This window comes from Manis javanica, chromosome 5 (genome assembly GCF_040802235.1).
Source record: "Manis javanica isolate MJ-LG chromosome 5, MJ_LKY, whole genome shotgun sequence".
NCBI classification, from domain to species: Eukaryota; Metazoa; Chordata; class Mammalia; order Pholidota; family Manidae; genus Manis; species Manis javanica.
This window is the reverse complement of record NC_133160.1, coordinates 167,757,911-167,783,526: the sequence shown is the minus strand read 5'-3', so window position 1 is coordinate 167,783,526 and position 25,616 is coordinate 167,757,911. Positions and strand designations below refer to the sequence as shown.

The window sequence follows — 25,616 nt, the reverse complement described above, 5'->3', positions numbered from 1 at the left end:
CTTGGGACTGGCATCTGGAGTCGGGGGTGGAGGGCAGTCCTGTAGGACGGAGCCCTTAGCCTGGGAATCTGGTGCTGTCTCCAGGCAGATAGCATCAGAATCGAGTTGTGTTCTCGGAAACCCTGCTCATGTTTGAGAATTGCTTGGTGTTAGTATGTGCGGGAAGACCCCCTCCCACATACTTACACACATTGGAATTGGGTCCGAGAACCCGAATGGAGTAATATACTACTATTACTGCTGTGTATAATATTGTTACTGTTATATGTATATGTAGGTAAAAAAGACACCATAGCATTTGTTGTTAGACAAGTGGGAATCACAGTTACTGTGAAGAAAAAAACATCAGACTTAATTAAGCTAAATATTAATAGTTTTATTAGTCTTCTGGCAGTATAAATAGATTAAATAGACTTTGCCTTTGAGTCATATAGGCTTGCGATCAATCTCAGTTCTGCCAACTTAAAGGCCTTGTGACCTGGTGTGGGCCTCAGTTTCCATGTTTATTAAATGGGCCTAGGGGCAGTGTCTGAGTCATCCTATTGTTATGTGGGGAGGAAGTGACACACAGGTCCAGCCAGCCATTTAGGCATTGCCTGGCACACATGGCTGGTGCCCAGTAAGGGCAGTTGCTATTGTGTAAAATCAAGGATGCAGCACATTGTTGAACACAGGATACAGGAAAACAACAGCTTACCCACCTTGTAAAAACTATATGGAAAACTACAGTGGTGACCTGCCAAGAATCTGTGCTGAAATTTGGGGGTTCAGGACTCAAGTCTGATACTTAGAATGCAGGGTTCCATCCAGGCTCCCCCCAGTGTCCCTGAGCAAGTTACTCAGCCTCTCTCTGGCAGTGTGCTCATCTTTCTCATCTGTAAAACAGGAGTGTAAAACAGAGGCAGCTGGAAGAATTAGGCGAGCCGATGCCTGCGGGGCTCTTGGAGGACTGCCTGGCACACAGTAAACGCCCAATGACAGTTTCTCTGCTTTTTACTGTTTAAAAGTGGCATTGATCCTGTTAAATGGAACTTTAAGCAAAGATTGCAAGTACTTAAAAATAAAGTAGCTCAAGACTGTGGGTGGGATTTAGTTGTTGGTTCAAGTGTGGATTTTTTACTAGTTTGGCAGCAGAAAATCAGTACCTCAAAGAAGTGACTAAAAATGTTAAGAAAGTGCTAAAAGGGAGATTTTTTAAGAAGAACATTTTATTGCTAAAATAGAGTGGCATAAGGAGCCCTTATGTTCACACATACCCGGCTTCAACTCTGATCAGCTTGTGACTGATCCTGTTTCACCTGACACTCCCTTGCCCCCATATTATTTTGAAGCAAATCCCAGGCATCGCTTCATTTTCTTTGTAAATTTTTCAGTATATCTCTCTAAAAGAAAGGGATTTTTAAAAACCAATCATGGTACATAATACTATTAGCACACCTAAAAAAACCATTGTAACTCCTTAATATCATTACATATTAAGTGGGAGAATTTTTTAAAGCAGTGAAATAACAGTTCACAGCAAGCATGAAGATGACTGTACTTATAGTGAACTTAGAACACACCCACATATTCCTTAGTCTAACAGTACTGAGGGAGCCCATGCTAGTTCAGTGTACCGAGGGGTTCTCGTTCCAGCTCTGTTGGTAGGCTTTGGTTTCTTTCCACCAAGAAAAATACCTATGTGCAGAGGATTGCTATCAGAATTAAATGAAATAACCCACTTAAAATGACGGGTACAGAGAAGAAAATGAATATTCCTTTCTTCCTTTTCTCATTTAGCTTCAGTTCCGTTATTTAACACTACAGTTTATGTTAGACTTGAAGGGCTCTCCTGTCCTTTGTCTATAGCCATCCTACGGGGCAGTGGGGCAGTGCAGCCATAGCTCACTGGCCTAAGAGCTCCTCCACGCTGGGCCATCAATCAGATGGAAGGTTATGGACTTGGTGAGAACACACCATCTCTTGTGAACTCATGTTAGGTTGCATGTTCTCCTTGGATCTTGCATGCTGATGCTGCATCTCTGATTGTACCTCACTGCCTTCCTAGGAGAGTAATTTGCCCAGATAGCCAGTATGTCCCTCTTCTTCTGTCCACAGTTACCTAGGTGCAGCCTTGTGATATCTTTGATGCTTTATGATCCAGCTTATGCATCAGGAGGCATCAGATCGCGAGGCCTTTCTCTGTTGGCTTCCGACCCCCTTCCCCTTTCTCACATTTAGGCACTACTGGAGAAATGAGTAGGACAAAGATCCCGGCCTCAAGGAGCTTGATTGAAGTCTAGTAGGGGTCACAGATAAACACTTCTAATGTAATGTGGAAAGTGCTGACGGTATCTGTAAAACACTAAGAACAGTGTTAGGGAAGGCTTCATGGAGGAGGTGACATTTAAGTGGACCTGGAAGGATGAGCATGGGGTTGGAATAAAGAAGGTTGTTCTAGGTAGAGGAAGAGCAGTCTCAAGGGCACAGAGCTGTGAAAATGGTGTGTCCCTCATCTGCCCAAGCCTGTGATGTGCTCCACAACATGGTTCAGCCTCCAAAGTTTTTCCCATCTTTAGTCCTTGCATCCTGTCACCCATCTGGTTCCACAGAGACTCTTTCAGTGACCCCTTCCTTCCTCCCAGGACCCTCTCCCTTCTCTGACTCTCCATGTCACTCAGTGATATCAAAACTGTAAGAACATGACACTAGAGCTAGCTAAAGATGGGGGTGGAGAGTGACAAGGGAGTGGGCAGCTGGATCTAACCCATGGAGTAGATTCCTTTGGACCTTTTAAAACTTAAAAAAAAGCTGTTACAGATATAAAAGCTCTGAGCAGGTATATTATGGATAGATTGTGTCCCTCCAAATGGCATATGTTGAAACCCAAATTCCCACTGGGGTGGTATTTGGAGATGGGGCCTTTGGAGGAGAATAGGTCATGAGGGTGGAGCCATCGTGAATGGGACTAGTGCCTTTATAAGAAGAGACACCAGAGCAAGGCTCTCACTTCCACGTGTGAGGATTCAGCAAGAGCACAACTGTCTACAAAGCAGGAACGGGACCCTGGCCGGACCCCGAATCTGCTGTACCTTGGTCCAGGGCTTGACAGCCTCCAGAGCTGTGAGAAATACAAGTGTTTGTTATTTGGGCCTCTCAGTTTATGGTGTTGATAAATACCATAACAAATTACCACAAGCTTAGTGGCTTAAAACAACAAACATTTATTATCTCATAGTTTTGTGGGTCTGAAGTCCAAATTGGGACCCCCTAGGTTAAAATCAAGGGGTCGGCAGGGCTGTGTTCTTTTCTGGGGAGGCCCTAAGGAGGACTGCATTTCTGGTTTATGGAGGCTGCCCCCATTCCTTGGCTCCCTTCCTCCATCCACACAGCCAGCAGCGTTGGATGGAGTCCTCCCATTGCGACATGCTCGCTCTCTCCTCAGCCTCCTCCTCCCATCTAAGGACCCTGGTGACTACATAGGGCCCATCTACCTGGGTAATCCAGGGTCATCTCCCTGTTTGAAGGTCAGCTGACGAACAACCTTCATTCCGTCTGCTACATTAATTCCTCTTTGCAATGTCACATATCCACAGGTTCCAGGGATTAGGACTTGGACATCTTTTAGGGGAGGAGGGTTGCATATTCTGCCTACAACAGGTATAGTCCTTTAGGGATTACTTGGTACCCACTATGTATTCAACCTTTAGTAAAAGTGTTTAAGATTCTGCTCTGTTCCAGGAACTGTACCTGACAGCCTCTGGGGAAAGAGAGAGGCCCCCCCTTACCTCTAGGAGCCTGCAGTCCTGCGAAGGGAAATCCACCTATAACTAGACATTGTGGCCATCATGCAGGGATCATGTGTGACATTATGTCGGTGCATGGGGTCTGGCTGTGCCTGGCAGTACAGAGTGGGTGTAGGGAGGAACACGGCATCTTGAAAGATGGGGAGAAGTTTGCGATGGAGAGAAGTGCACAGGGCATTCAAGAAAAGGGAGGACCATTGGGTGTGAAGCCTGGGACTTAGAGCCTGGAGGCTGAGGCAGAGTTTGACGGGGTCTGAGATCACATGGGACTTTCGGCGCTGATGGTGCCTGGCCTTGAGTGTTTATGTGATTCTGGACTCGCCCCCATTGGTTAGGCCCTGAGGTTACTATACATTGGCTGACCTGTAGCAAATCAGCGGGCAGAGCTGCTTCCTTTGGCTGGAGTGTATTTTGAAACCAGAATTCACCGCAGCCAAATGTACTTCATCTGTCCCCCTGCCTTGCTTCACCAATTTATTTTTTATTTATTTATTTTTTTAAAAAATGAAGACAGTTTAATGTAGAGCAAAAAACACTTCAATGAATCAAAAGTACATGTGATGGTCATGGGTTGTCAGTGATTTGTGAACTAAGAGCAGCAACAAAATTTTTTTTTTCCATTTGTGCAGTTGTATACTTGTGTCAGACCCTGGAATGTGACAATACTGCTAAAACAAAGGTGAAAACAGATGAAAGTACTACAAACTAGGACTGCAATAGAGATGCCAGACACAGATTTGTTAACTAATGTCCATTTTTGAGAGGCCTTTTTCCTGAAGAGTGATATTATATTTCTAATAAAATTTTTTCCTTTACATTTTTTTTTTTGAGAGGGCATATCATATTTATTGATCAAGTGGTTGTTAACAACAAAATTCTGTATAGGGGGGTCAATGCTCAATGCACAGTCATTAATCCATCTCAAGCCTAGTTCTCGTCAGTCTCCAATCTTCTGAAGCATAACGAACAAGTTCTTACATGGTGAACAAGTTCTTACATAGTGTCCAATAAGTTCTTACATGGTGAACAGTACAAGGGCAGTCATCACAGAAACTTTCGGTTCTGATCACGCATTATGAACTATAAACAATCAGGTCAAGTATGAATATTCGTTTGATTTTTATACTTGATTTATATGTGGATCCCACATTTCTCCCTTTATTATTATTATTTTTTTTATTTTTAATAAACTGCTGAAGTGGTAGGTAGATGCAAGATAAAGGTAGAAAACATAGTTTAATGTTATAAGAGAGCAATTGTAGATGATCAGGTGTGTGCCTGTAGACTATGTGCTAATCCGAGCTAGACAAGGGCAATAAAACATCCATGGATGCAGAAGCTTTCTCTCAACACAGGGGGGGGGGAGGTTCTAAGCTTCACCACTGTTGTTCCCCAATTTCTCACCTGATGGCCCCCCTGCGACTGTGCCTGTCTTAGGTTGTTCCTCCCTTGAGGAATCTTACCCGTCTCTGGCTAACCAGTCATCTTCCGGGGCCATACAGGGAAATGTAAAGTTAAGTGAGAGAGAAGCCATATTGTTTGAAAAGGTTAGCTGTTTACTTCTTTGCAGATTTATGCCCTGTGGCTTCTATGCCCAGCACTTGTCTCGAGGTATCTTTACCACCTGGAGGAATTATGATACTTGGTAAATTCAATATGAGGCACGAATTCTATTTAAGGGTTGTAATTAGGAAGGAAGAAGAAAAGCTATAGACGTAGCATATGGAAGAAAACATGGGAGGATTGATTATTTCTTTGACATATCTTCTTGTAGAGTACCTTAAGCATGTATAGGTTTTAAACTACTAACTAACTTGTGCACACATATTAACATAATAGGAATACGGTGACATAAACAAAGCAAATCTATAATTACCAGCCATCTCCAGTGAAGCCAAGAAAACGATTTAGGCACCCTAGGCATTTGTGAAAATTAGTCTATGATATGATGGATATTGTCCAACTGTACTTGAACAGTCTGAGAGAAATCAGACAAATTAAAGCAACCCATTTCTGGGATCTGTTCACATCCCATATGTTCTTTTAACCATAGATAGTCTATAGTTGTAGGATTTTGGAGCACTACAACTTGCACCCCTCCCAACTCCTGGTTGAGTTCCAACAGTACAGATCCGGTCAAATTCGTTGTCTCACTGTATGCACATGCCAGCCTAGACATCTCCCTCCTCATTCCTATGGCAAGTCCAGGAGACGGTGGGGTGGACGCAGCCACAACCGCAGCATCACCCGGATCCCTGTGGAGGCTTTTTGATGGTCATCCCCCGGCAAGAGTCCTCCAGAGAGTGCTGATGCCGGAAGCTCCTCCTCATATCGTATCTTAGTTCATTTTTTGGGTAGCCAAGCTAGGCCTTGATCTTCTGCATAGAAACAAACAGACCCTTTGCTCACACTTTGACATGCCCTCTATACCACTGTGTAAAACTCACTGGAGGTCAGCACACAGGAGCTGCTTTTTTTTTTTTTTTTTTTTTATTAAGAGAAAGGAATAATATCAGAAAAGAGTACCTCCATAGCTGATCATCTGACACCCTTTAAGTTATCAACATTAAGGATATTTAAAGCATGTGTTAATCTTTGATTTACCAATTGTTTTATCCTATCAAGGAGTAATCCCTCTTTTCTTTCTTTCTTTCTTTCTTTTTTTTTTTAATCTTTAATCTACACTTACATGAAGAATACTATGTTTACTATGCTCTCCCATATATCAGGTTCCCCCTAAAAATCACCTTACGGTCACTGTCCATCAGCATAGCAAAATGTAGAATCACTACTTGTCCTCTCTGTGTTGTAGAGCCCTCCCTCCCCTTTCTCCCTCCCCCCCCCATGCATGCTAATCTTAATACCCCCCTTCTTCTCCCCCCTTACCCCCCCTGCCCACCCATCCTCCCCCATTCCTTTCCCTTTGGTACCTGTTAGTCCATTTTTGGGTTCTGTAATTCTGCTGCTGTTTTGTTCCTTCAGTTTTTCCTTTGTTCTTATACTCCTCAGATGAGTGAAATCATTTGGTATTTCTCTTTCTCCACTTGGCTTATTTCACTGAGCATAATACTCTCCAGCTCCATCCATGTTGCTGCAGATGGTAGGATTTTTCCTCTTCTTATGGCTGAGTAGTATTCCATTGTGTATATGTACCACATCTTCTTTATCCATTCATCTACCGATGGACATTTAGGTTGCTTCCAATTCTTGGCTATTGTAAATAGTGCTGTGATAAACATAGGGGTGCATTTGTCTTTCTCAAACTTGATTGCTGCGTTCTTAGGGTAAATTCCTAGGAGTGGAATTCCTGGGTCAAATGGTAAGTCTGTTTTGAGCATTTTGATGAACCTCCATACTGCTTTCCACAATGGTTGAACTAATTTACATTCCCAACAGCGGTGTAGGAGGGTTCCCCTTTCTCCACAGCCTCGCCAACATTTGTTGTTGTTTGTCTTTTGGATGGCAGCTATCCTTACTGGTGTGAGGTGATGCCTCATTGTAGTTTTAATTTGCATTTCTCTGATAATTAGCGTTGTGGAGCATCTTTTCATGTGTCTGTTGGCCATCTGTATTTCTTTTTTAGAGAACTGTTCAGTTCATCTGCCCATTTTTTAATTGGGTTATTTGTTTTTTGTTTGTTGAGGCGTGTGAGCTCTTTATATATTCTGGATGTCAAGCCTTTATAGGATCTGTCATTTTCAAATATATTCTCCCATACTGTAGGGTTCCTTTTAGTTCTATTGATGGTGTCTTTTGCTGTACAGAAGCTTTTCAGCTTAATGTAGTCCCACTTGCTCATTTTTGCTGTTGTTTTCCTTGCCCGGGGAGATATGTTCAAGAAGAGGCCACTCATGTTTATGTCTAAGAGGTTTTTGCCTATGTTTTTTTCCAAGAGTTTAATGGTTTCATGACTTACATTCAGGTCTTTGATCCATTTTGAGTTTACCTTTGTATATGGGGTTAGACAAAGGTCGTTTCATTCTCCTACATGTAGCTGTCCAGTTTTGCCAGCACCATCTGTTGAAGAGACTGTCATTTTGCCATTGTATGTCCATGGCTCCTTTATCAAATGTTAATTGACCATATATGTTTGGGTTAATTTCTGGAGTCTCTAATCTGTTCCACTGGTCTGTGGCTCTGTTCTTGTCTTGATTACTATGGCTTTGTAGTAGAGCTTGAAGTTGGGGAGTGAGATCCCCCCTACTTTATTCTTCTTTCTCAGGACTGCTTTGGCTATTCGGGGTCTTTGGTGTTTCCATATGAATTTTTGAATTATTTGTTCCAATTCATTGAAGAATGTTGCTGGTAATTTGATAGGGATTGCATCAAATCTGTATATTGCTTTGGGCAGGATGGCCATTTTGACGATATTAATTCTTCCTAGCTATGAGCAGGGGATGGGTTTCCATTTGTTAGTGTCCCCTTTAATTTCTCTTAAGAGTGATTTGTAGTTTTCAGAGTATAAGTCTTTCACTTCTTTGGTTAGGTTTATTCCTAGGTATTTTATTCTTTTTGATGCAATGGTGAATGGAATTGTTTTCCTGATTTCTCTTTCTATTGATTCATTGTTAGTGTATAGGAAAGCTACAGATTTCTGTGTGTTAATTTTGTATCCTGCAACTTTGCTGTATTCCGATATCAGTTCTAGTAGTTTTGGAGTGGAGTCTTTAGGGTTTTTTATGTACAGTATCATATCATCTGCAAATAGTGACAGTTTAACTTCTTCTTTACCAATCTGGATTCCTTGTATTTCTTTGTTTTGTCTGATTGCCATGGCTAGGACCTCCAGTACTATGTTAAATAACAGTGGGGAGAGTGGGCATCCCTGTCTGGTTCCCGATCTCAGAGGAAATGCTTTCAGCTTCTCGCTGTTCAGTATAATGCTGGCTGTGGGTTTATCATATACGGCCTTTATTATGTTGAGGTACTTGCCCTCTATTCCCATTTTGCTGAGAGTTTTTATCATGAATGGATGTTGAATTTTGTCAAATGCTTTTTCAGCATCTATGGAGATGATCATGTGGTTTTTGTCTTTCTTTTTGTTGATGTGGTGGATGATGTTGATGGATTTTCGAATGTTGTACCATCCTTGCATCCCTGGGATGAATCCCACTTGGTCATGGTGTACGTACGACCTTTTTTTTGATGTGTTTTTGAATTCGGTTTGCTAATATTTTGTTGAGTATTTTTGCATCTACATTCATCAGGGATATTGGTCTGTAATTTTCTTTTTTGGTGGGGTCTTTGCCTGGTTTTGGTATTAGAGTGATGTTGGCTTCATAGAACGAGTTTGGGAGTATTCCCTCCTCTTCTATTTTTTGGAGCACTTTAAGGAGAATGGGTATTATGTCTTCTCTGTGTGTCTGATAAAATTCCGAGGTAAATCCGTCCGGCCCCGGGGTTTTGTTCTTGGATAGTTTTTTGATTACCGTTTCAATTTCTTTGCTCGTAATTGGTTTGTTTAACTTTTGTGTTTCTTCCTTGGTCAGTCTTGGGAGGTTGTATTTTTCTAGAAAGTTGTCCATTTCTTCTAGGTTTTCCAGCTTGTTGGCATATAGGTTTTCATAGTAGTCTTTAATAATTATTTGTATTTCTGTGGGGTCTGTCGTGATTTTTCCATTCTCATTTCTGATTATGTTGATTTGTGTTGATTCTCTTTTTCTCTTAATAAGTTGGGCTAGAGGCTTATCTATTTTGTTTATTTTCTCAAAGAACCAGCTCTTGGTTTCGTTGATTTTTGCTATTGTTTTATTCTTCTCAATTTTGTTTATTTCTTCTCTGATCTTTATTATGTCCCTCCTTCTGCTGACTTTAGGCCTCATTTGTTCTTCTTTTTCCAGTTTCGATAGTTGTGATGTTAGACTATTCATTTGGGATTGTTCTTCCTTCTTCAGGTGTGCCTGGATCGCTATATACTTTCCTCTTAAGACTGCTTTCGCTGCATCCCACAGAAGTTGGGGCTTTGTGTTGTTGTTGTCATTTGTTTCTATATATTCCTTGATCTCTATTTTGATTTGTTCATTGATCCATTGATTATTTAGAAGCATGTTGTTAAGCCTCCGTGTGTTTGTGAGCCTTTTTGTTTTCTTTGTAGAATTTATTTCTAGTTTTATACCTTTGTGGTCTGAAAAATTGGTTGGTAGAATTTCAGTATTTTGGAATTTACTGAGGCTCTTTTCGTGAGCTAGTATGTGGTCTATTCTGGAGAATGTTCCATGTGCACTTGAGAAGAATGTATAGCCTGTTGCTTTTGGATGTAGAGTTCTATAGATGTCTGTTAGGTCCATCTGTTCTAGTGTGTTGTTCAATGCCTGTGTGTCCCTACTTATTTTCTGCCCGGTGGATCTATCCTTTGGGGTGAGTGGTGTGTTGAAGTCTTCTACAATGAATGCATTGCATTCTATTTCCCTCTTTAGTTCTGTTAGTATTTGCTTCACATATGCTGGTGCTCCTGTATTGGGTGCATATATATTTAGAATGGATATATCCTCTTGTTGGACTGAGCCCTTTATCATTATGTAGTGTCCTTCTTTATTTCTTGTTACTTTCTTTGTTTTGAAGTCTATTTTGTCTGATATTAGTACTGCAACCCCTGCTTTCTTCTCACTGTTGTTTGCCTGAAATACGTTTTTCCATCCTTTGACTTTTAGTCTGTGCTTGTCTTTGGGTTTGAGGTGAGTCTCTTGTAAGCAGCATATCGATGGGTCTTGCTTTTGTATCCATTCTATTACTCTGTGTCTTTTGATTGGTGCATTAAGTCCATTTACATTTCAGGTGACTATTGAGAGATATGTACTTATTGCCATTGCAGGCTTTAGATTCGTGGTTACCAAAGGTTCAAGGTTAGCTTCTTTAGTATCTTACTGCCTAACTTAGCTCGCTTATTGAGCTGTTATATACACTGTCTAGAGATTCTTTTCTTCTCTCCCTTCTTATTCCTCCTCCTCCATTCTTCATATGTTGTGTGTTTTGTTCTGTGCTCTTTTTAGGAGTGCTCCCATCTAGAGCAGTCCCTGTAGGATGCCCTGTAGAGGTGGTTTGTGGGAAGCAAATTCCCTCAGCTTTTGCATGTCTGGGAATTGTTTAATCCTGCCATCATATTTAAATGATAGTCGTGCTGGATACAGTATCCTTGGTTCAAGGCCCTTCTGTTTCATTGCATTAAGTATATCATGCCATTCTCTTCTGGCCTGTAGGGTTTCTGTCGAGAAGTCTGATGATAGCCTGATGGGTTTTCCTTTATAGTTGACCTTTTTCTCTCTAGCTGCCTTTAAAATTCTTTCCTTGTCCTTGATCCTTGCCATTTTAATTATTATGTGTCTTGGTGTTGTCCTCCTTGGATCCTTTCTGTTGGGGGTTCTGTGTATTTCTGTGGTCTGTTTGATTATTTCCTCCCCCAGTTTGGGGAAGTTTTCAGCAATTATTTCTTCAAAGAGACTTTCTGTCCCTTTTCCTCTTTCTTCTTCTGGTACCCCTATAATACGAATATTATTCCTTTTGGATTGGTCACATAGTTCTCTTAGTGTTGTTTCGTTCCTGGAGATCCTTTTATCTCTCTCTATGTCAGCTTCTATACGTTCCTGTTCTCTGGCTTCTATTCCTTCAATGGCCTCTTGCATCTTATCCATTCTGCTTATAAATCCTTCCAGGGATTGTTTCACTTCTGTGATCTCCTTCCTGACATCTGTGATCTCCCTCCAGACTTCATCCCATTGCTCTTGCATTTTTCTCTGCATCTCATCCCATTGCTCTTGCATTTTTCTCTGCATCTCTGTCAGCATGTTCATGATTTTTATTTTGATTCTTTTTCAGGAGGACTGGTTAGGTCTGTCTCCTTCTCAGGTGTTGTCTCTGTGATCTTTGCCTGTAGTTTTGCCTTTTCATGGTGATATAGTTTGCAGACCTGGTACGAGTGACGGCTGGAAGAGCTTCCCTTCTTGTTGGTTTGTGGCCTTCCTCTCCTGGGAGAATAGCGACCTCTAGTGGCTTGTGCTTGGCAGCTGCGTGCAGACAGGGCCTCTGCTACCTGCCTGGTTGCTATGGAGTTTATCTCCGCTGTAGCTGTGGAGGTGGCCTGGCTGGGGCTGCTTGTCCAAAATGGTGGAGCCCCGTTGGAGGGGGAGTGGCCAGGAGGCTATTTATCTCCGTAAGGGGCCTCTGTGCTCCCTGTTGCCCAGGGGGTTAGAGTGCCCAGAGATCCCCAGATTCCCTGTCTCTGGGCTAAGTGTCCTGTCCTGCCCCTTTAAGACTTCCAAAAAGCACTCTCCAAACCAAAGCAACAGCAGCAACAACGAAAGAGGAAAAAAAAAAAAAAAAAGGAAAAAACACGTGGTTTTCTTTGTCCTCAGGCACTGGTCTCAGGCACCCGCTCACTGGTCTTGCTGCCCTGTTTCCCAAGTATTGGGGTCCCTGTCCCTTTAAGGCTTCCAAAAAGCACTCGCCAAAAAAAAAAGGGAAAAACGCGCGATATTCTTTGTCCTCAGGCTCCGGTCTCAGGCACCCGCTCACCGGTCTTGCTGCCCTGTTTCCCTAGTATTGGGGTCCCTGTCCCTTTAAGACTTCCAAAAAGCACTCACCAAAAAAGGAAAAAAAAACCGCTCCGGTTTCTTTCCACCCACCGGGAGCCGGGGGGAGGGGCGCTCGGGTCCCGCTGGGCCGGGGCTTGTATCTTACCCCCTTCACAAGGCGCTGGGTTCTCACAGGTGTGGATGTGGTCTGGATGTTGTCCTGTGTCCTCTCGTCTCTATTTTAGGAAGAGTTGTCTTTATTATATTTTCATAATTCTATGTGGTTTTGGAAGGAGAGTTCCACTGCTCTACTCACGCCGCCGTCCTGGCTCCGCCCCACCAATTTATTTTTATCTGGCTCTCTTAGACAGGTGTTGGGTAAGGGGATGGAAATCGTGGGAAATCTTAGAAGAGGACAGTAGCTTGATGAAATCTTATATGTAATGCAATAAACATCTTGTTTGCGCATCTCAAACTTCTCCCCCAACAGTCTTAAAAGTCAGATTTTATGATGCAGCTGAAGTGGGAAATAGGCATCAGATGGCGAGGAAGGCAGCTGTGGTATACTGGAAAACAATTCAAATTTGAACTTGAACGTGTCCTGAGGTTGACCCTGAACTCTGCTGTACATTAAGTGTGTTATGCTGGACAAGTCACTTAGCTTCTGTGAGTCTCATTTTCCCAAACTGGTCAAAGAGAGCTGTGATATCAGGGCCCATGACAGGGCTGTTGGGCAGAGAACAAAGGTCATGTGGGTGAAAATGCCTCATGGGCCCTGAGAGATCGGACATTCTCAGCCGCTGTTTGTACCTGGTAAATAAACTATTAATGTGCCCATATGTGTTTTTTCCTTTGATTCCTGCTCTTACAGTGCCTGAGGGTACTTTCCTGAACCCTATTTATTATTAGTCTAGACTCTGGGAAATTTAACTGAACCCCTGCTGACCTATCTCCAGACAAATGCTGAATGTTTCCTTTGTGATAAGTAGCATTTTTGTATTTAGACATGTATTCATTCCACAAGTACCTGCTGGCCACCACCTTCTGTACTCATGCTGTGCTCAGAAAAGTGTGGGAAGCTGTGCAGCCCTCTCCTTGCACGGCTCATAATCCCACTGACAGAGAAGCGTACGTGTAAAAGTCAGGCCAGAGGACATGGCCGTGTGTAACTCAGTGCCCAGCAGTGGTTCACAGATGTACTTTTAAGTACAGAGCAAGGTGAAAATTAGCCTGAGTTGGCCTTGACAGAAAAACTTTCATGGAAAAGATGAAAGTGCAGCAGACCCTTCAGGGCTGGAACTATGTATGTTTGGATTAAGTAAAAAGGGCATTAGGAGGAAACTCCTGTGAATAGCGGTCAAAGGACAGAGCAAGCCACCAGTTTAGTTAATCACTGTCCTCCTGGAAGCACTTTCTTCTCTTTGTCAATCACGATTCTACATTTCTTCCTATATCTCTCTTTTTAAAAAAATATAATTAAATTATTTTTTTTAGTCTCTAGCCCCATGCACAGTATCTGACATGTGGTAGGTTAGGTTTTTATTATAGGAGAAATCAGCCATCACAAATACAGTCCTTTGTCCTTTGTGTCCCTTTAGTTTGCTCATGGAAGTAGGCTACAGCAAGATGGAATCTGTTGTGTAGGGATTAATCGTTTCCCCTGAATCTTTTCTTGAACCCTGCTGCTGTACACGGGCCCTATTTAAAAACTCCTCAAGTCCAGCCTTAGGCTACAGAACACTTGGAAGGAGAACTGTTTGTCTATTAAATTGTAGATCTAGAACACATATGGAAAGGAATTGGCTTTTTTTGAGCATGTGCTGTGTAGTTACTGGACATGCATTATCTCGTTTATTCTCAAGGCTCCTTAGAGATCATTTCTTCATAATGTCATAGATCACAACAATTACAACAAGATGGAATCATCAATAAGAGACCAAGACAAGAGAGTCTAAAACTAAAGTTATTCTATTTGTAGTTTCAAAATCTTTCTACAACCTGCATTCCATTCTCTGTTAATTTAAAATTTATTACATGTGAGTATAACATATCTGTCTATATAAACTATTTGCTTTCTTTTTATTTTAGATTTCGCACATTGGCAAACTGAGAGATTTTCTTCTGGAACACAGGAAAGATTATATTAATGCTTACAGGTTAGTGCATATTTTTATCATGATTTTGATAACCAAGTTCTTTTTCATACCTATATTCCTTTTAACCTTTCTGTCCACCTATTTTACTTAATAACTCAGAATTGTAATGGAGATCGGTTTGGCAGTGGTATTCACAGAGCCAAAAGGAGCTCCCATACCCAGAGTAGCCTCTGTCATCCCCATGTCCTCAAAGTCACCCTACCCACACAGCATATCTTCCATTCTGATACAAATATGTGTTTGATACAAACATGATACAACATTTCTATATGTACATTGTGAAACTTGCAGACATGAATGAGACACTGTTTCTCCAGTAAATATTTATTGAACATATGAAGGGATTTTATGTCATACAGTAATGCCATTTAGAGAGACAGAGCTCTCTAGGGAGGGTTTTGGTTAGGATGATTTTTAAAAAGAGAAAAAAGTTTTATAGTGCCTTCCAAAAGTTTCTGAAATAGACTGTAGTACCCAACAGACACAGGAACCTCGCAATGCAGATAACCTGTCTCCTGCTCTTCCCTGACCTCCGCCTGCACCTGGCTTCACTATCGCATGTCTACCATAAGCCTCGGCTTCAAGTATCCCATGTAAGTTAGTGAAAGAGTTGGACTGAACATATGAAATGCCTTCATTAGAAGCATCTTTTTGGGATTTTATCTGTATAAAGCAAGTGTTTGTTCTTCAGAAGCCTTCTCACAAAGTATAAAATAGATGATATGTGAGATGAATTTTAAATAATCCCTGACACTATGTCTCCCTGAACAACATAGCAACTTTATGCTTTGAAGTGTATTTTGTTTGTATAATTTTGGAGTGTACTAAAATCATGCTAATGCATACTACCAAGACTTATTTTAAGTTCTCAGTTAAAATAGTTGGTTAACACTAGGTGGCAGTGTAAATTTCATTTCTAAAAGTGTATGTGTATCAAATACTAATTTTGTAGTCCCTAAAAATAGAAGCTGCAGCAACTTTGGAAAACTTACCCAAAACCTGTCAGTGTCCAGCTTCTTTTTTTAGTGTCTGACAATTTAGGTTAAAAAATAGTTTAGAGGTCTTTCATGGAAATCCATTAACGTCCCTTAGCCTTGAAAAGGCATCCAGCGAGGAGAATGCTTTGAATGTTGGGTTAGTTCAAGCCATCCCCCACCCCCACCCCCACCCCAATAGCCATGTAAACCTGAGAAAGTCTTTGAATCTGTGAAACAAATGTCTTCCTCTAAAGCCGGGGTTTGCAACCATCTAGCCTGCTGCCTGTTTCTATACAGTCTGTAAGCTCAGAACAGCTTTTACATTTTCAAATGGCTGAGCGGGGGGCATAATTATAATAATATTTTACCATCTATATTATAGTGAAAATTATATGAAATCTAAATTTCAGTATCCATAAACAAAGTTTGTTGCAACACCACTGTGTGCATTCATTTACATATTATCCGTGGTTGCTTTTGTGCTACAGTGTAGAGTTGAGAGGCTGTGACAAGCTAAATGGCCTAAAGTCTAACACATTTACTCTCTGGCCCTTTTCAGAAACACCCTGCTCTAACAGTGGAGGTGATCAACACCGGCCAGCGAGTTGGGAAATTCAACAAGACAATATAATCAAAATGCAGTGCAAAAAGGAAAAGCAATAGATTTGCAGAAAGGTTGTGTATAAGGGTGCTTATTCAGTCACTTTGCAATAGTTTTGAACCTCTGAGCCCTCTCCTCTGACGCTGCTGAGTATAGCGGGCTGGTGACTTAAGCCTGCTCATTTCCCAGCAGCCATGGCAGCAAATGAGGGCCAGCATCCCAGGGGCAAATCTGCTCTGCCACTTAGAGTGTGTGGCTTGAGCATCAGAGAATGGTAGTTCCGGGGCCTTTCTTAGTCTTGAGCAATGCCACACCCCTTATGGAGACTCAGTCGTTTACTCATCTTCCCAGTTGCAGCTGTTCACTACCCACTAATGCAGAGTTCCACTCCTGCTCCTGTTTTGGTCCCTTTGAAAGAGCACGGGCTTTGGGGTCAGTCACACCTAAGTTCCAGTCCCAATTCTGCCAACTATTAATCCTGTGAGTGTTTGCAGCTCACTTCACATTTTTGGGCTTGTTTTCCTTTTTTAAAAAATGTGGATAATGTTCTAAGGAGGATTAAATGAGATGTGGGAGAGTTCTTGGCACTAGTGAAGGGTAATTGAATTGGAACACCCTTTGAGCTATGATGCTGCTGAGGGAGTGGTCAGTCATAAAAAGAAAACACCTCTATTTCCTGCCAGAGGGTGGTAGGAGGGAGGGAGAGGAAGAGAGAGATGGGATGCAGGAGTCAGGCCAACATGAGGGAGATACACGTCACGAGCTTCATCGCTGATGAAATCATGGGTAGTAGGCAACGCTTAGGTCTGTGAGTGGGTGGCCTATTGAAGGCTCCTGAATCAGACAGACTCACTCAGCCTTTAGTGCCACTGGAGAGTTGCAGACCCTGAATCAGAGAGCTGGGGCAGGTCCCTTATAGCGAACGAGAGAGAGAACAGAGCTGTCTGTAAGCAGGCAGACCCCAGAGACAGGGTGGCGAGAGGAAGGATCTGTGGCTAGGTGCGTGTTTCTGTTCCTGTCTGTGCCCAGGTCCTTCTCCCAGGTTACCAATCAGAGATGTCCCTCCTCTGCCCATGGAGGGGGTATAGGAGGAGGCCGAGGAAGCTATGGCGTCACACCAGGGGCGTTGTTCTGTAGACCAGGGAATAAGCATCCTCTCAACACCCTTACCTTTCTCCAGATGGGGAAGGGCCACCTTGTCTCCTCCTGTCAAGTCCTCCTTCCCAGAGGTGGCGGACTGTTGAAAGCCTTTCTCTTCGACTACTTCTACCACCCAGTGCAATGTGCTGGCCTTGGCCTGCTCCTTGGAACATTTTGGATGGAGTAGATGGTGGAACTGAGAGAAATATTGCCTTCAAACCCATAAGGCTATGTTAGTTTGACATAATTAGGAGGCTGTAATTTTTTCCATAATGTAGAGCTCAGACTTTATTGACCCATTTATTTTTTTTTAATAATGACATTTTGCTAGAATAGAACAGCATGTAGCCTTTGTAGCCTCTGGCTGGATCTCTTGAATGATTTTAATTAAAAATAATTTCTCCATTTCTGGTAGATGTGCCTTTTCTACAGTATCCTGGCAACCAAACAGTACCACTTGGGGGAGAAACTCTATGGTTTCTGTTGTTACTAATCGGATAACCACACTGTCCATTTTCCTAAAAGGTTAATGTACACTGACTGTATCCTAAAGGAACATCACCTTTTAATTGGGTAATCACTTTTGTCAAATTAACCTTTAGACCTTTTCAATGTCACTGAGCTGAATTTCTGTTAAATCAAAATATAGAGTAGGAAGATGTTAATCTAATGTTCTTTGAATTAGTTATTTATAGGTCTGCTCTGTCCGCAGGGTACATATTCAATCAGAAGTAAGTACCTTTCTTGTGTTTCTGTCTCTGACCCCTTAGCCTCGACATCTGGTGAGACAGTTTCTCCTAAGGATGAGCACGAGGCTCATGGCCCCTTGGCTCACCACCCTCACTCCCCCCACCCACCCCCCGCATTGATCTACCTCAGCTGGCGTGCATTCTGTGTGGTCACCATGTTCAGCCAAACCATCTAAGAAAACAAGATGCCAGGGAGTGCTGCGATAGGGAAATGGTTCCCTCTTGCTCCTCAGATTCATCCAGGGGAGGATTAGCTGTTCCTCAGGAGCCCAGTGGCCTACTTCTCTCCTTCCAACTCTCCCCCAGGAAATGTGGAAGTTGGGGTTGGGGAGTGGGAAGGTTGCCACACCGAGGAAGTGCAGGGGACTGATGTACTGATGTTTGGGACTGAGAAGACCCCAATGCTTTCTCCTCCCTTTTCTCTCTGGGAGGGACCTGTCACCTGGCTGGATGGGTCCCCTGCCTTAAGTTTTCCAGGGAAAGCTTTGGATGCCTGCAGGTCTTGGGGGTGGGGGTAAAGTGGGTCGGGGTGGGACCTATTAAGGAGCACAGTTGTAGCTGTCTGTCAAGCCTGTTCTCTAGGTCATCCTCAGGCCTTGAATCCGGTATTTCAAAAAGTTATTTGATTATTGACTTACTGATTTATCAGCCTGGTAAGTCCTAGGCATTGCTGTTAATGATGGGGATACACCAGTGAACAGACAAAAGTCCTTGACTTTGTGGAACTTAAATTTTTTCCAGGGGGAGCACAGACAAGAAACAAAGTAAGTAAAATACATAGAATGTTAGAGCAAGGTAAGTGCTTTCAGGGGGAGGGAAGAAGGGGGAAAGTAGTTAGAAAATGTTAGGGGGACACAAGTTTATAAGCGTAGGTTAGGGAAGGCCTCAGTAAGAGGGGGACACTGAGTTAGCACTTTAAAGAAATAAGAATCAGTTATATAGATACCTGGGGAAAGAACATTCCTGTAAGAAAAGAGCCAGCAAGTGTAAAGGTCCTGATGTAGGGGTGTGTCTGGAATGTCCAAGGAACGGCAAGGAGGCTAGTGTGGCGGGGCAGGAGGTACTGGGGGATGGCTGAAGATGAGCTCGGAGAGAGAGCAAGAACCAGATCTTTCGGGCACCTTAGGGATCTGTAGCTCCCGGTTTTTACTGTAGGTGGGAAGCCGGTGAAGGTCTCAGAGGGGGATTGGTCGGGTCTGACTCACTGTGTAAGAGGGTCAGTATGGCCAGTGTGTTAGAGTGGGCTCAGCAGGGACGGGGCAGAGGCAGCAGGCGGGCCAGGTGGCTACAGGCCAGGTGAGGGGCCAGAGGGGCAGCTGTGGGCGTGATAGCAAGAGGTCAGCTGCTGGAAATATTTTGAGGGTAGAACCAGTAAGATTTGTGATGGGTTAGATGTGAGATGGGAGCGAAAAAGGAGTCAGGATGACTCAGGTGCGGGGCCTGAGCTGCCCGGAGGAATGGCCCTGCGGCTGGTGCCAGTGGGGGAGGCTGTAGCAGGACTGTGCGCAGGGGGCAGGCAGGAGGTCAGCCTCGGGCTTCACGCGGGTCAAACATCTGGAGATGCTGAGCAGGCATTTGACATTTATGTCTCAGGTTCAAGGAGAGGTCCGAGCTAAAGATAGGAGTTTAGGACCTGTCAGCGTAAAGGTGCTGTTCACACCAGAACAGCCACTAGACTAGACAAACTCACCCAGGGAGCAGTGTGGGCAGCAAAGAGATTCAGACACTGGGCCACGAACTGGGTCCTTAAATGGTCAGCAGGGGTGGGGGTGGCTGAACGACAGTGTCAACAAAGAGCCTGAAAAATGAGCAGTCAATGAGGTAGGAGGAAAACAGGGAAGTGTGGTGTCATGGTGGCCAGAGGAAGAAAACCAGCCAAGGAGAGGAGCCATCTGCCGCGTCCGAGCCAGTGCAGGGGCCATGGCAGCCGTGGGAGCGAGGACAGCTGTGGAGTGATGAGGGTACAGGCCGCTGAGACGGGGTTCGAGAAAAGTGGTCAGGAAAATGGAGACCTCGGGGGTAAACTTCTTAGAGAAGTTTTGCTGAAGAGAGAGGAAAAATTGGACAATGGCTGGAAGGAGACATGGCGCTAAGAGGTTTTTTGTTGTTTTTTTTTTAAGTTGGGAGAAATAATACCATGTTTGTATGTGGCTAGGAAAGATCCAGTCAACAGGAAAAAATCCGTATATTAGTAACTAACACGTGCAGTGTTCACTGTGTGCACACACATGAATTCTTTTAAGGTTGAAGGTGCAGGGGAGAGAAAAGAGAATTGGTGGGGCCAGCCTCACGTCCAGGCGGAGGGGCAGAGCCCGGAAGTGGACGCTTCACCCAGAGCAGCCGGAGAGAAGGCAGGGCCCATGGGCCCCGCGGAAGGGAGGCGAGGAGGGAAGAAACAGGAAGCGGAGTCATTACTGACACTGGAGCTGGGGTGGGGTGTTGGAGAGGTTTGAGGAGCGTGGGGAGGACGTGGGACAGCCGTCCGGGAGAGTGGGAGCACACGCCGCAAGGACACTGTGCACACTTGGCAGGCAGCAGGAGGGCGCCATTGAGAGGGTGACCATGAGAGGGCCAGCGTGTGGTCTGCCGGCTAAATAGGGAGCCGGTCATCGGTGGTTCTGTAGGCCCACTGGTCTCTCCCATCTCAGCTCCAACTCCACGCAGGTCTTGTCTCATTGCTTCCCACTCACTCCTAGCATCCTTCCAGAACCCAGCTTTGTAGCCACAATGACTCTTCCCTTTCCCCCTGAGAGATGGTAGAACTTCTCCTTTAGTTTCCCCAGATTTCATTACTCAAGGGTTGTAAGATCATTTGCCCTGGTTTCCTTTTTTCAAAACAAAGTGTCACTCATGGACCATTTGGTCTCAAGAACATTACTTCTGTCCTTTTATATTGCATTATAAGGACAAGTGTTAGCAGCAGTTTCTTTCTTTCTTAAATATTTTGAGTTCGTTCTTACCTTCTTTCTGTTTTTTTGTTTGTTTGTTTGTTTCTGTTACTGTATCTTGTTCACCCAGACCCCAGATCTTGGGGTCTGTTGATGCTCTGCTTCCAGCATTGTTCTGTTCCTGACAGTTGTAATCTCCATCCTTTGCCTTTTCCTGGTCCCCTGCTACCACCCAGGCTCTGCCATTGTCCCTTTCTTAAAGTTCCATTAAATAGAAACTTACTAGCACCTACCTGTTCCATGGTGCTGGGGATACAAAGATGATAAGCAGGGCTCTCTGCCTCATTTGGATAACCTATTGTCTGATATTCCTCCTCCGTTCCACCTACTGTGGTATTGCCACATTTATCTTCCCCAGGCTGAGCCCTTCCACTGGCTAAAGCTCCTTCCACTAGCACTGAAGGCCCCCCAAGAACCCATGGCTTCTACCTGTGCTGTGTTCCAGCCAAACGGAGTGCTGGCTCTTCTCCAGACAGGCTCCCTCTCTCCTGACTCCATTCTGTTACTGGGAGCGTCTGCACTGGCCTCCCAACAGCTGCAGCCTGCCTTTTAGGATTTAGTGCACGGTTCCCCTTCATCCTGATCAGCTAGTAGGAAATAAGCAGCCCCTTTTCTGAACTCCCCTGCCTTTTTTGGCGTGAGGGGTGCCCTGCGTGGTGGTAAAGACCATAGACTCGGGCAGGAATGCCTTGGTTCAAATCCCAACTCTGTGAAGTATTCGCTCCGTGACTTGGGCAAGTTGCTGAACCTCTCTGTGCCTCAGTTGCTTCATGTATAGAATGGAAGTTACTGTAGTACCCACTCATAGAATTTTAAGAATTAAGTGGGTAAGTATACGTGGAACACTTAGAACAGTGAATGGTGTTAACACATGGAAGCGTTCTGTAGCTGTTAGTCTTTGTTTATGATACATAAGCACATATGGTTAACCTTTGAACAGCTCGAGTTTGAGCTGCATGGACCTACTTATATGTGGATTTTTTTCAATATATTGGAAAATAGTTTGGAGATTTGTGACAATTTGGAAAAACATTTTTTCTAGCTTACTTTATTATAAGAATACACTATATAAAAACATATAAACTATGTGTTAATTGACTATTATCAGTAAGGCTTCTAGTCAACAGTAGGCTATTAGTAGTTTGGGGGGGAGTCAAAATATATATGTGGATTTTCAACTACATGGGGGCTTTGTGCCCTTAAGCCCCACATTGTTCAAGGCTCAGCTATACATGTTACATGTTACATATTGTGATATAGTTTATTAAGAACAGGGTCTATATTTTGTTTATGTTTGTAGCACAAACATTAACAGCTCAATTTCAGGAAGTATTTTTGGCATATACTAGGGGCAAGGTATATACTTGCCATATTTAATATTTATAGCAAAGTAAGAGTGTAGTCTTTAGCTTGTGTCCACCCTGTGTCAGTGACCTTGGGAACAGAGTGTAAAATAACTTGTTACCCTCTCTTCTGCTCTATCCTCAGGAAGTATCTAATTGCATGATAAATTAATAGGTAGGCAGAATGTCAGTGGTATTTTGTATGAACTTGCCCTTATCATACCAATAAACTAAATGGTTTAAAAAAGCATATTCCTTTAAATTTCTGAGCCCAGAATAAACTTAATACCTAGTTTTCCCTCCTTTCTCCCTGAAGTAAATTGACTAATCCAAACCTATAACTATCATAGTCTCCTTTCATTCAATCAAATATTTAGATAAATTAAGCTCTGTAATAAAATTATTCTGTGCAGCATAAAGGAAATAAAGCTTGACAAATTTACATATGTATGTCCTATGAGAAAATATATTCTTGGAATTTATTTGCCAGATAATTAACCTTTTCAAAGAAGTAATAATTTTGTTATTGTGATACTTAATTTGGGGTGACATCACTAGCAAGGCTTTGTTACTGTTGATAAATATGTTTCAAATGCTTATATATCCAGTGCTGTCCTTAAAATGTCACAGAAAATAAGAATTTGGCCCCTCTTTCAGGTTGCTCCGTCTTCTCATCTGTCATGTCCTAAGCTTTGCATCCCTGTGTGGCCCGATACGTTAACCTCTGCCTTTGCCATCTGTGCTCTGGGTCCTAGGCCTCCCCTCATTTACCCCCACATGCAGTTAGGGCAAAGCACCTACTACATCCCTGTCAGATCTGGGCTGTCTCCTCTCCCCTCCAGCATGGCCTTGGCTCATGGGCTCTTCATCTCTTCCTAGACTCTGAACTGTGGTCGAGGACCTCAGGGGTCTCTCTGCCTGCCTGCAGGCCAGCCCCCACAGGGGACCCCGTGCAGAATGCAGATTCCTCTGAAATTTTTTAGCGGCTATCGCCAGATTCGTTACTGCAAAAACTTGTTTCTAATTGATAGTGGAATTTTTGTATTCTGTATGATCATTGTATTTTTTTTATTGAAGTATCATTGATACACAGTCTTGGTTTCAAATTTAAACATATTCAACAGTTACCCATATTATTAAATCCTCACCCCATCTGGTATGGTTATTATCTATCAACATAGAAAGATGTCACAGAATCATTGACTGTATTCTCCATGCTGTACTACCATCCCTGTGACTAACGTACATCGTGATAGCGAATTATTGTGCCCCTTTATCTCCTTCCCCACCGCCCACCTGAACCCCACCCCTTGGTAACCACTAGTTACTTCTCAGTGTCTATGAGTCTACTGCTGTTTTGTTCCTTCTGTTTTGCTTTGTTTTTATATTCCACAAATAAGTGAAATTATATGGTATTTGTCTTTCTCTGCCTGGCTTGTTTCACTGAGCATGATACCCTCTAGGCCCATCCATGTTGTTGCAAATAGTTTCCTTTTTATGGCTGAATAATATTCCATTGTGTATATGTACCACATCTTCTTTATCCATTCATCTACTGATGGACACTTAGGTTGCTTCCATATGATCATTGTATTTTAGGGAAACCTATTGATACTAGAGAAACTGCCATTGCTGATTGATTTCACTACCCATTTTACATAAATGTGTAATATCATAATACCATCTTCATTCCTTTGAAAAATAGTGCAGACATAAGCCATACACATCCAGTATAGACACTCCATGTGCATGTGGTATGCCACTCCTTGAAGTAACTCAGGGGCCCCAGAGGCTCGCAGCTGTGACGTGCAGTTTGTGGGGACCGCCCAGTTTACTCCTGTGGCCCCTTCACTCTCAGATATGTCCTGGTATAGATCCTGCATTATGCGGTCTTTCCAGCCATGACCTGCACGCTGGGGATTTGTAGCAGGTCCTTTCCCATGGTTCTCTGTGCAGTCTTCCTCTCTGCATGACTGGCACCTCCCCTGCACAAACTGCCCAGCTGCAGACCAGTGCCACCCACAGCGGTTTCTCATGCTCCCTGCTTCTGTGCCAGTCTCCCCTGTGGTGCAGTGTGCCCTGTGGGGCCCCCAATGAGCCTTCCTCAGCTCATCCCCAGCCCCTATCAGAGGCTGGACATATAGGGGGCTGGTAAATAAGTGCATGAGTGAATGAGTTGCAAGGATTAATATGTAAATAAGATACACATAAGGCACTAAGAAGAGTGTCTGGCACATACTAAGTGCTCTGCTACAGTTAGCACACCTACTGTGTGCAGACACCATTTGAGATGCTGGGGAAAGAAAGATGAATGGGACAGAGTCCCTGCTTTCATGAAGCTTGCGTTCTGGGAGGAGAGAGAGACAGCTATTTCAGGAGCGGTAAGTGCTGTAAAGGGAAGTAAGGCCAGGTAAGGAATAGTGTAGAGTGGCAATGTGGTTCGGAGAGCCCCAGCACCCTCGCGTCACAGGGCAGAGTGTAGAAGGGTGGCTTGCAGCCCAGAGACAATAACTTAATAGGTAACTGAGTAGGTGGCACGGAACTCAGGACGGCGGGTGCTGGGGGCCAGCCCAGGGAAGCCGGCTCAGATCAGGCCATCTGGGCAGAGATCGGAGGAAGGGAAAATGCGGACCTCCGTGGGGAGAGCAAGGAGGCCAGCGTGGCTGGAGTGCAGTGGACAGGACGAGTGACAGGAAGTAGGTCAAAGGTGGGGATGGGGGCAGCTGAGCTTTGTATTTATTCTCAGTGAGGCCGGGTGGCTGGTGGGGCTGGTGGGTGGAAGCCGAAGAATCTGAGTCCATACATTCTCCAAGGTCCCTTTTCACTCGACATTTTGTAATTCTAAATTGCAGCTGTTAATGTCCAGAGTGTTCACTTAGGCTATTTAGCAGCACTGTTAATAATAACATTGCCTCACCTGCCCAGATCTTACAAAGATGAGCAGATAACATAACTAATACTTGGGCTTCCAGCTGCTGTATCACTGAAAGTGAGCTCCCTTACTAGCTCAGTAAGTTTAGAGTTTTGAAACTTAACATCACGAGAAATGAAATGTGTCTAAAAGTTATTTTATTGAGTTTTGAGGACTGCTTGTTAACATGGAAAAAATGTCAGCTTGCAACAGCTTGTCACATATATCTCAAGAGCCTCCAAAGAGCGCCCCACATCCTTCTCCGTGCGGCACCCAGGATGTTCTTATGTAAATCAGATTCTGTCATTGTGTCGTATAGAAGCCTTCAGTGGCCGTCCTGTTGTTCTCAAAGCCAGAGCCCACGTTCCCAATAAGGCATCACGTGCTGCAGCCCAGCACCTCCCCACGCTGGCCTCGCCCTCTCGCGGGACTGGCCTGCTCTGTGTTGGTCTCCTCGGGAAGCCTTTTCTACCGGAGGGCCCCCTATGTGTCGGTCCCA

The 25,616-nt window shown here is 43.7% G+C and overlaps 1 protein-coding gene across 4 annotated transcripts in view; it reads left to right on the top strand.

Moving 5' to 3' along the window:
- Positions 1–25,616, top strand: part of STX18 (syntaxin 18) — a 127,121-nt gene that overhangs the window by 56,259 nt on the left and 45,246 nt on the right. For 3 of the 4 annotated variants that reach the window (XM_036991042.2, XM_036991028.2, XM_036991034.2), the window contains one exon: positions 14,381–14,448. In XM_036991042.2, coding sequence (XP_036846937.1) covers positions 14,381–14,448 — 68 coding nt within the window. Of the gene's footprint in view, positions 1–14,380; positions 14,449–23,636; positions 24,903–25,616 lie in introns of those variants that run through there. The other variant, XM_036991040.2, reaches the window with a different exon arrangement.